Genomic DNA, 12262 nt, shown 5'->3' on the forward strand with positions numbered 1-12262 from the left:
GAGGTAATTGGGGCTTGAACTGTGATGGGCGGTGGTGAGGGGTGACTGGGGCGGTGGTAAGGGGTGACTTGACTGGGGTGGTGATGAATGGTGAGTGGGGTGGTGGTGAAGGGTGACTGGAGTGGTGATTATGGGTAACTGGAGTGGCGGTGAATGGTGAGTGGAGTGGCTGTGGTGAGGGGAGACTAGAGTGGTGGTTAGGGGTGACTAGGGTGACTAGGGAGGTGGTGAACGGTGACTGTGGCAGTTGTGAGGGGTGACTGGGGTGGTGGTGAGGGGTGACTGGGGTGGTGTTGAGGAGTGACTGGAGTGGTGGTGAGGGATGACTGGGGCAGGGGTCAATGGTGACTGGTGCGGTGGTGAACCATGACTGGAGCGGTGGCGAACGGTGACTGGAGCGGTGGCGAACGGTGACTGGGGCGATGGTGAATATTGACTGTGGCAGTGGTGAGTGGCAACTGGGACGGTGGTGAGGGATGACTGGGTTGGTGGTGAATGGTGACTGAGTCGGTGGTGAACAGTGACTGGGGCGGTGGTGAGAGGTGATTGAGGCGGTGGTGAAGGATGACTGGGACGGTGGTTAAGGTGACTGGGGCGGTGGTGAACAATGACTGGGGAGGTGGTGAACAGTGACTGAGGTGAATGTTGACTAGAGTGGTGGTTAGGGGTGATTGGGGCAGTGGTGAGGGGTGACTGGGGCGGTGTTGAGGGGTGACTGGGGTGGTGGTGAATGGTGAGTGGGATGGTGGTGAGGGATGACTGGGGGCGGTGGTTAACGGTGACTGGTGCGGTGGTGAACGATGACTGGGGAGGTGGTGAACAGTGACTGCAGCGGTGGCGAACGGTGACTGGGGTGATGGTTAACATTGACTGTGGCAGTGGTGAGTGGCGACTGGGGCGGTTGTGAGAGGTGGCTGGGGTGGTGGTGAATGGTGAGTGGAGCGGCGGTGGTGGGGGTGACTAGAGTGGTGGTGAATGGGGAGTGGGATGGTGGTGACGGATGACTGGGGTGGTGGTTAATGGTGAGTGGAACGGCGGTGGTGAGGGTTGACTGGGGCAACGGTGACTGGGGAGGTGGTGAATGGTGAGTGCATCGGCGGTGGTGAGGTGTGACTGAGGCAGCGGTGAACGGTAACTGGGGCAGTGGTGAGGGGTGACTGGGGCGGTGGTGAACAGTGACTGGATTGGGGTGAACATAGACTGGAGCGGTAATGAACGGTGACTGGGGCGGTGGTAAGGGTGACTGGGGTGGTGATGAATGGTGACTGGAGCGGCAGTGGTGAGGGGTAATTGGGGTGGTGAACTGTGACGGGCGGTGGTGAGGGATGAGTGGGGCGGTGGTGAAGGGTGACTGGAGTGGTGGTTAGGGGTGACTGGGGTGGTGGAGAACAGTGACTGGGATGGTGATGAACTGTGATGGGTGGTGGTGAGGGCTGAGTGGGGCGGTGGTGAAGGGTGACAGGAGTGGTGGTGAGTGGTGACTGGGGTGGTGATGAATGGTGACTGGAGCGGCAGTGGTGAGGGGTAATTAGGGTGGTGGAGAACTGTGACAGGCGGTGGTGAGGACTGAGTGGGGCGGTGGTGAAGGGTGACTGGAGTGGTGGTTAGGGGTGACTGGGGTGGTGGTGAACAGTGACTGGGGTGGTGGTGAATGGTGACAGGGGCGGTGGTGAGAGGTGTTTGAGGCAGTGGTGAGGGGTGACTGGGGCGGTGCTGAGGAGTGACTGGAGTGGTGGTGAGGGATGACTGGGGCGGTGGTTAACGGTGACTGGTGCGGTGGTGAACGATGACTGGGGAGGTGGTGAACAGTGACTGGAGCAGTGGCGAACGGTGACTGGGGCGATAGTGAACATTGGCTGTGGCAGTGGTGAGTGGCGACTGGGGCGGTGGTGAGGGTTGACTGGAGCAGTTGGGAATGGTGAATGGGGAGGTGGTGAACAGTGACTGGAGCGGTGGTGAGGGGTGACTGGGGTGGTGGTGAATGATGAGTGGAGCTGCGGTGGTGAGGGGTGATGAGTGGTGGTTAGGGGTGACTGGGGCGGTGGTGAGGGGTGACTGGGGTGGTGGTGAATGGTGAGTGGGGTGGTGTTGAGGGATGACTGGGGTGGTGGTGAATGGTGAGTGGAGCGGCGGTGGTGAGGGTTGACTAGTGCGGCGGTGAACGGTGACTGGGGTGGTGGTGAGCAGTGACTGGGGTGGTGGTGAATGGTGAGTGGATCGGCGGTGGTGAGGTGTGACTGAGGCAATGGTGAACGGTAACTGGGGTGGTGGTGAACAGTGACTGGGGCGTTGGTGAGAGGTAACTGGGGCAGTGGTGAGGGGAGACCGTGGCAGTGGTGAGGGGGTGAGTGGATGGATTCATAGGCTGTCTCATTTTAGAATTCATTGTCTTTTTCCTTCCTGTAATTAAATTGGCGCTGTTTTATCTTCCAACGGCTGTACATTTCAAGACATTATCCTGGAAGCCCGATATGGGTCCCAGCACCGCAAACAGAGAAGAAGCCGCACGGCGTTCACGGCTCAGCAGCTGGAGGCTCTGGAGAAGACATTCCAGAAAACGCACTACCCAGATGTTGTGATGAGGGAGCGGCTGGCCATGTGCACCAACCTACCAGAGGCCAGAGTACAGGTACACCGCCATACACACGGCAGGGTACTGGAGGGACCACTCATGGGCCACAGCTCTCGCACATAATAGAGAAAGGTCAGAGCGTAGTTTCAGGGTTATCATGTATGTGGGGATGGTGTGGACCCAGCAAGGAAGTTTTACTAAGGTTGGGAGAAATGCATGGACATGCTGCACTTTCTGTGGTATCACCGCCTGCGAGAACAGAAATCACACATACTCCTTACATTGTAGGTCTGGTTTAAGAACCGAAGAGCTAAATTCCGCAAAAAGCAAAGAAGTCTCCAGAAAGAGCAACTCCAGAAACACAAAGACTCTGACCTGGGCAGCAGCGATGTGAAGGTTGATCCCACCCCTGCAGAGCCAGCAGCACCCAGCCATGACACTAAGACCCTACACGGCTCTGTAAGCGAGGCCAACCTGGAGCTGAACTCCGCTCTATCTGACCAGTCCGCCAGTGAGTCTGCAGCAGAAGAGCAAACGGATAAAGAGGATGATCCCAAAACCCCACAGGAAGGAACCAAACTCGCAAAATTGCCACTCACAGAGGCCAAAGTCCTGAGCTACAAGAGAGCAAGTCCCAAAACAGGTAGGACCAAGAGCACAGCGATAAGATGCTCCACTCCCATCATGGCCTCTAGGGTGTGAACAGTGCTGGATTACACAGGGTGGAAGAGGAATGTTACACACACACACTGAATGTTACACACATACACACACTGAATGTTACACATACACACATTGAATGTTACACACATACACACACTCAATGTTACACACATACACACACTGACTGTTACACACATACACACACTGAATGTTACACATACACACATTGAATGTTACACATACACACATTGAATGTTACACACATACACACACTCAATGTTACACACATACACACACTGACTGTTACACACACACTGAATATTACACATACACCCATTGAATGTTACACACACTGAACGTTACACACACATACACACACTGAATGTTACACACACACACACACTGAATGTTACACACACACATGCACACACTCAATGTTACACACATACACACACTGACTGTTACACACACACTGAATATTACACATACACCCATTGAATGTTACACACACTGAACGTTACACACACATACACACACTGAATGTTACACACACACACACACACACTGAATGTTACACACACACATGCACACACTCAATGTTACACACATACACACACTGACTGTTACACACACACTGAATATTACACATACACCCATTGAATGTTACACACACTGAACGTTACACACACATACACACACTGAATGTTACACACACGTACACACACTGAATGTTACACATACACACACTGAATGTTACACACACATACACACACTGAATGTTAGGCCATGTGCACTCGTTCAGGATTTTTAGCGTTTTTTTCGCATTTTTTCGCTATAAAAACGTGATAAAAACGCGAAAAAAACGCTAACATATGCCTCCTATTATTTACAAGGTATTCCGCATTTTTTGTGCAAATGTTGCGATTTTTTCCGCGAAAAAATCGCATAGCGGAAAAAAAAGCAACATGTTCATTAAAAATGCGGAATTGCAGGGATTCCGCACACCTAGGAGTCCATTGATCTGCTTACTTCCCGCACGGGGCTGTGCACACCATGCAGGAAGCAGATTATGTGCGGTTGGTACCCAGGGCGGAGGAGAGGAGACTCTCCTCCACGCACTGGGCACCATATAACTGGTCAAAAAATAAGAAATAAAATAAAAAATAGTCCTATACTCACCCTCGATGTCCCGCGCAGTGTTCCCGCTGCACGCTGCCGTTCGGTTCCTGTAGCTGGTGTGCGGCGAAGGACCTTGCCGATGACGTCACTGTCCTGTGATTGGTCGTGAGCGGTCATGTGACCGCTCACGTGACCGTGACGTCACGGAAGGCCCTGTGCGCACAGACCAGCTATAGGAAGACGAACGGACGCCGCTGATGAGATGTCTGGGTGAGTATAAGCATTTTTTTATTTTTTTTATTATTTTTAAACATTCTATCTTTTACTATAGATGCTGCATAAGCTGCATCTATAGTAAAAAGTTGGTCACACTTGTCAAACACTATGTTTGACAAGTGTGACCAACTTGTCAGTCAGTTTTCCAAGCGATGCTACAGATCGCTTGGAAAACTTTAGCATTCTGCAAGCTAATTACGCTTGCAGAATGCTAAAAAAACGCGAAAAAAACGGAAAAAAAATGCAAAAAAAAAAATGCGGATTTCTTGCAGAAAATTTCCGGTTTTCTTCAGGAAATTTCTGCAAGAAATCCGCAACGTGTGCACATGGCCTAACTGTCACAGGGTCCTACTCCGGTATCACACATCAACATCATCAACAGAGCGAGATATGAGTGAAAAGATCCAAGAATCTTTATTTAGGCAAAAACACGAAAGGTCCAGATATACGATCCACCACACAAAGGATAAAAAATAGTCCAGAACACAGTAACAGGCCAACAATCCAGCACAGAGGATAAAATATGGTCCATACGCTTCCCCTTCTCTCTGACGTGCTGCGTTCACTTCATAGTTCCAAACAAGACTGATCTGTCTCACCTTCATGATATTTTAAGTCTCACTCCTCATTCACAGGTCAGGAGGGGGAAGGTCGCAGGGGCTCATTGTCTCAACAAGCTAGGTCAACATGTTATTAGCATATTAGCAAACAACATTATTCACTGACCCTGTGGAGAGATAACGGTACAGGAATGTGGGGAGAATATCAGATGACAAATAACTACTCAACACCATGAAAACAAGCAAAACAGAAATATACACAAAATGATACCCACATAGCATATCACACCATCACAGTTACACACACATACACACACTGAATGTTACACTGTCACGATTCACACCGTGACTGTCACCCCTATGTCACGGATCAGGGTGGCCTTTGGCCAACAGATGGCTATCACATGTGCAGGGGGCTTATCTTAGTTATCCCTCCACTGCTACAATGTGATGAAAACACACACAAGGTTATTGACCTATCAATTCACAGCAGGGACTTATTTTAGTTATCCCACTGCTCTACAATATACCGCAGACTGCAGGGATTTATGTATATCCCGCTTTACAGTTCCACTTGAAAACGTGCAGCTCTCTGGCGCCCCCCTTACCCTCAGGTCAGACTAGGTACTGCACCTAGGGTAATTAGTCGCCAGAAAGGCTGCCTGCTATGTACTGGCTATTGGGCACGCTGCGGCGAGGGCGATATCACTACTCCCACTCAGACAGGAGCAATAATTATCAACGCCGCCGTCGCTACAACGACTCCCAAATACACAGAACAAGGTATGTTGCCACCATCTTCGATTAAACGGGTCCGAAGCCAACCCAAACCAGTAGCGTAATTCCCTTCAAAGGCTTAGGGTACGTTTTAGAGCAGGAGAACGAAACTAGTAATTTAAATATTTTACTCCGAAAGATTAGGCTGTGTTTATAAAAATATTACAAGGATGTTACAATAAGAGACAATTGAAAGTATGTACAAAGTAATTATAAAATAACATGGATTAAAACAGAAAGTAACACTTACATGTGCTCAGATCATTTCAGGCAAAACCATGCTGGTAGGCGCAGCCAAATATCCCAATTCATGAGATAGTCTTTCTATAGTGTGATCCCAGGCAAAAACTGAAGGCTGGGTGAAGTGCAGAGACTTATACCTAGTCGGCTGTGACATCACTAAAAAGGCTAGTTTCCCTGGACCCTCCCCTTTCCTCAGACTACAACTTTTAACAGCAATTCTTACAATTCCCCTATCTTCGCTGGAGAACGTGTCAGAATCATAACAGACACCTCATCCATCTTATATTAAAATTGGCTTTCTATTGGTACCAAATTCGTCATAGTTGTTCCACACAGTTCTGGAGAAATCCACACTTTGTACTCGATGTGATTAGCGGCTCACGCTTACAGTGTTTAACAGATCTACCAATGGAAGTTAGCAATATGTACTTATTATTTTCCTAGCCCAAATCGGTGGCCCAATATCTTACTACACTGCGTGCACAATTATTAGGCAAGTTGTTTTTTGGATCACATGATACTTTTCATACATGTTGTCCTACTCCAAGATGTTCAGGCTTGAGAGCCAACTACCAATTAAGTAAATCAGGTGATGTGCATCTCTGTAATGAGGAGAGGTGTTGTCTAATGACATCAACACCCTATATAAGGTGTGCTTAATTATTAGGCAACTTCCTTTCCTTTGGCAAAATGGGTCAGAAGAGAGAATTGACGGGCTCTGAAAAGTCCAAAATTGTGAGATGTCTTGCAGAGGGATGCAGCAGTCTTGAAATTGCCAAACATTTGAAGCGTGATCACCAAACAATCAAGTGTTTCATGGCAAATAGCCAACAGGGTCGCAAGAAGCGTGTTGGGCAAAAAAGGCACAAAATAACTGCCCATGAATTGAGGAAAATCAAGCGTGAAGCTGCCAAGATGCCATTTGCCACCAGTTTTGCCATATTTCAGAGCTGCAACGTTACTGGAGTATCAAAAAGCACAAGGTGTGCGATACTCAGGGACATGGCCAAGGTAAGGAAGGCTGAAAAATGACCACCTTTGAACACGAAACATAAGATAAAACATCAAGGCTGGGCCAAGAAATATCTTAAGACTGACTTTTCAAAGGTTTTATAGACTAATGAAATGAGTGTGACTCTTGATGGGAAAGATGGATGGACCAGAGGCTGGATCAGTAAAGGGCAGAGAGCTCCACTCCGACTCAGACACCAGCAAGGTGGATGTGGGTGCTGGTATGGGCTGGTATCATCAAAGATGAACTTGTGGGACCTTTTCTGGTTGGGGATGGAGTGAAGCTCAACTCCCAGACCTACTGTCAGTTTCTGGAAGACAACTTCTTCAAGCAGTGGTACAGGAAGAAGTCGGTATCATTTAAGAAAAACATGATTTTCATGCAGGACAATGCTCCATCACATGCCTCCAACTACTCCACAGCGTGGCTGGCCAGAAAAGGTCTCAAAGAAGGAAAAATAATGACATGGCCCTCTTGTTCACCTGATCTGAGCCCCATAGAGAACCTGTGGTCCCTCATAAAATGTGAGATCTACAGGGAGGGAAAACAGTCCACCTCTCGGAACAGTGTCTGGAGGCTGTGGTGGCTGCTGCACGCAATGTTGGTCGTAAACAGATCAAGCAACTGACAGAATTTATGGATGGAGGCTGCTGAGTGTCATCATACTGTAAAGAAAGGTGGCTATATTGGTCACTCATTTTTTTTGTTTTGTTTTTGCATGTCAGAAATGTTTATTTCTAAATGTTGTGCAGTGATATTGGTTTACCTGGAGAAAATAAACAAGTGAGGTGGGAATATATTTGGTTTTTATTAAGTTGCCTAATAATTCTGCACAGTAATAGTTACCTACACAAACAGATATCCTCCTAAGATAGCCAAATCTAAGAAAACCCCACTCCAACTTCCAAAAATATTAAGCTGTGATATGTATGAGTCTTTTGGGTTGATTGAGAACATAGTTGTTGATCAATAATAAAAATAATCCTCTAAAATACAACTTGCCTAATAATTCTGCACGCAGTGTATATTATAACAAAGAACCTCCTGTCTTGAAGGACAGATCAGACCAGTTTCAGCTGGAGCTGGAGGGAGATTTGTGCAGTTACAAGCGCAATGAAAATTCTTGTGGGGGGGCCAGGAGGGATTTGGGATCCAAATACTATACACTTCTCTGCCAGCAGAAACACAGAGAGAAGGGGGGTCAAAGCCCACAGTGGTGTGCTATCAGGGAAAACTAATAATCATATTACATTTTATATATTATCGTGACATACACACACATACGCACACTGAATGTTACACGCACATACACACACTGAATGTTACACATACACTGAATGTTACACACACATACACTCACATACACACACTGATTGTTACACACATACACGCTGAATGTTACACACACATACACACAGAATGTTACACAGATACACACTAAATGTTACACACACACATACACACTGAACGTTACACACACACTGAATGATACACACTGAATGTTACACACACATACACACTGAATGTTACACACACACATACACGCTGAATGTTACACACACATGCACGCACTGAATGTTACACACACACATACACACTGAATGTTACACACAAACACACACTGAATATTACACACACATACATACACGGAATGTTACACACACTCACTGAATGACACACACATACATACACTGAATGTCACACACACATACACACACTGAATGTTACACACACATACATACACTGAATGTTACACACACATACACACACTGAATGTCACACATACATACTGTCACGGTTCACACTCTGCTGCCAACACTATGTCACAGATCCTCCCAATGTGTCAGGGATCCAGGGGAGAATATCTTTATTGTCCCCACAACTCACACCAGTTTGTCATACACCGGGGTTGTTTTGTTGCCCCTGGTTCCTTCTAAAGGGGATTTAACTATATCTCACTTCCCAGTTCCGGTTTGGAACTTGCAGCTCTCTGGCGCCTCCCTTACCCTCAAGTCAGATTAGGTACTGCACCTAGGGTAATTAGTCACCAGAAAGGCTGCCTGCTATGTACTGGCTATTGGGCACACTGCCGCGAGGGCGATATAATTACTCACACACTGGCGGGAACAATAATTATCAACGCCGCCGTCGCTGCAAAGATTCCCAATTGCACAGAGCAAAGTATGCTACCACCAGCTCCGATTAATGGGTCCGAAGCCAACCCAAATTAGTAGCGCAATTCACTTCAGAGGACACAGTTCGTTATAGAGCAGGAGAGACAAGCTATCAATTAAATATTTTACGCTATGAAAAATTAGGCAGTGTTTACAAGGTATACAAAGTTATTAGAAAGGAGACAATTCGTACATACATTACAGATTACAAAATAAAATAGGATTAACGTTGAAAAGAGAAATTCCAGGTTATGTCATGGTATCATCTTGGCTGGCCTGTGGCGTAGGAGGAAAAATACATCCAGATGCATAGAACTGATTTGCCAAGCTGCATTAGATCACTTCCCGGGCCCAGACTGTAGGCTGGGCTAATATAGTGACTTATACATCTGAGCCTGTGACATCACTAAAGGGCTGGTTAATGATATGCACTGATCTTGGTTATTTACGTTCTTAGAGTCTGCAAAGGCATTCCTGAGTGAGAGGGGAGAGACAAGGGGTGGCTTTGCAGGATTGGTCACCTGCAGTTTAAAGCCACACCCTGCTCACACACTAGTTTCAAGTTACCCAGTGTCGCTGCTCTAGGCTTTGCCTTTGGGTGGAGGAATGCAGGGGGGGAGGAAGAAAGGGGGGCCGCATCTGCATTGTGTGTGTAGAAAGCCATGTCCTTCTGAAACTAAACTCACAATATAATATGGCATTTTTGGCATTATAGTGATACATACATACACTGAATATTACACACAGACACATACACACACTGAATGTTACACAGACACTGAATGTTACACACATACACACTGAATGTTACACACATACACGCACTGAATGTTACACACACATACACAGTGAATATTACACACATACATACACACACTTAATGTTACACATACACACACTGAATGTTACACACACCTATACACACACTGAATATTGCTACACACATACACACTGAAAATTACACACACATACACACACTGAATGTTACACAGACACTGAATGTTACACACATACACACTGAATGTTACACACACATACACACACTGAATGTTACACACATATATACACTGAATGTTACACAAATATACAGACACTCAATGTTACACAAACATACACACTGAATGTTGCACAAACATACACACAATGAATGTTACACACACTGAATGTTACACACACATACACACTGAATGTTACACACACATACACACTGAATGTTACGCACACATACACACACTGAATGTTACACACACTGAATATTACACACACATACACACTGAATATTACACACACACTGAATGTTATACACACATTCACACAATGAATGTTACACACACACACTGAATGTTACACACACACTGAATGTTACACACACACACTGAATGTTATACATATTCACACAATGAATGTTACACACACTGAATGTTACACACACATACACACACTGAATGTTACACACACACACACACACACACTGAATATTACACACACACTGAATGTTACACACATACAAATACTGAATGTTACACAAACATACACACTGTATGTTACACACACACATGCAAACTGAATTGTACACACACATACAAACTGAATTTTACACACATACATGCACTGAATGTTACACACACATACACAGAATGTTACACACACTAAATGTTACACACACACACTGAATGTTACACACATACACACACACTGAATGCTACACACATACACTGAATGTTACACACATACACTGAATGTTACACAAAGTGAATTCTATACACACATACACACACTGAATGTTACACACACAGTGAATGTTACACACACACTGAAGTTACACACACACTGAATGTTACACACACTAAATGTTACACGCGCTTAATGTTGCACACACATACACACACTGAATGTTACACACACACACTGTTACACACACTGAATGTTACACACACATAGACACTGAATGTTACACACTGAATTTTACACACACACTGAATGTTACACACACACACATTGAATGTTACACACATGCACACACTGAATGTTACACACACTGAATGTTACACACATACTCTGAATGTTTTACACACATATGCACACAGTGAATGCAACACACACATGCACACACTGAATGTTACACACACATACATACACTGAATGCTACACACACATGCACACACTGAATGTTGCACACACACATACACTTAATGTTACACACACACTGAATGTTACACACACACATACACTGACTGTTACACACATGCACACACTGAATGTTACACACACATGCACTGAATGTTACACACACATACATACACTGAATGCTACACACACATGCACACACTGAATGTTACACACACATACACATAATACACACACTGTATATTACACACACATACACAAACTGAATGTTACACACACACATGACATCCGTCAGTTAGTCTGGCCTTTCACCCCCATTAACCACTATAAGGGAGGGAGGTTGGGACAAAAGCTTCCAGGTGTCCGCCGGGGAAAAGAAGAAGTTACTGGCCCGGACATCTGGATTTAACCCCTGTAGGAGTGGCCGTAGGACCCTTCCCCTTTAAGCATTAGCCGGTTGGGGCATCCCAATTAGTGCATCACCAAGGGGAGTGGTGCGAGGGGGGAATTGGGCACTGACTGCATTTTATTGTTGCTTGTTATATGGACTCCACAGTCAGAGGCGCGCTCCTTATTCAGTACCGCGCCTGCCAGACTGTGGAGACCTGCGTGTCGTAACCAGTGCCTTCGCCCCTCCCTCCAATCCCGTAATGAAACACACACAGTCCTAGGTGGGTTGAACAGGTCGGTCACAGTTTATTAGTTATGTAAGTAGAGAAAGGCAATTACAATTCATAAC

The 12262-nt window shown here is 46.2% G+C and overlaps 1 protein-coding gene across 4 annotated transcripts in view; it reads left to right on the forward strand.

Annotated features, from left to right (window-relative positions):
• DMBX1 (diencephalon/mesencephalon homeobox 1) overlaps window positions 1-12262 on the forward strand; it is a 215636-nt gene that overhangs the window by 165874 nt on the left and 37500 nt on the right. For 2 of the 4 annotated variants that reach the window (XM_077278248.1, XM_077278249.1), the window contains exons 3-4: window positions 2451-2629; window positions 2861-3215. In XM_077278248.1, coding sequence (XP_077134363.1) covers window positions 2451-2629; window positions 2861-3215 — 534 coding nt within the window. Of the gene's footprint in view, window positions 1-2434; window positions 2630-2860; window positions 3216-12262 lie in introns of all 4 variants that reach the window. The other 2 variants (XM_077278246.1, XM_077278247.1) reach the window with 1 other exon arrangement.

Source organism: Ranitomeya variabilis, chromosome 8 (assembly GCF_051348905.1).
Source record: "Ranitomeya variabilis isolate aRanVar5 chromosome 8, aRanVar5.hap1, whole genome shotgun sequence".
Taxonomy (NCBI): Eukaryota; Metazoa; Chordata; class Amphibia; order Anura; family Dendrobatidae; genus Ranitomeya; species Ranitomeya variabilis.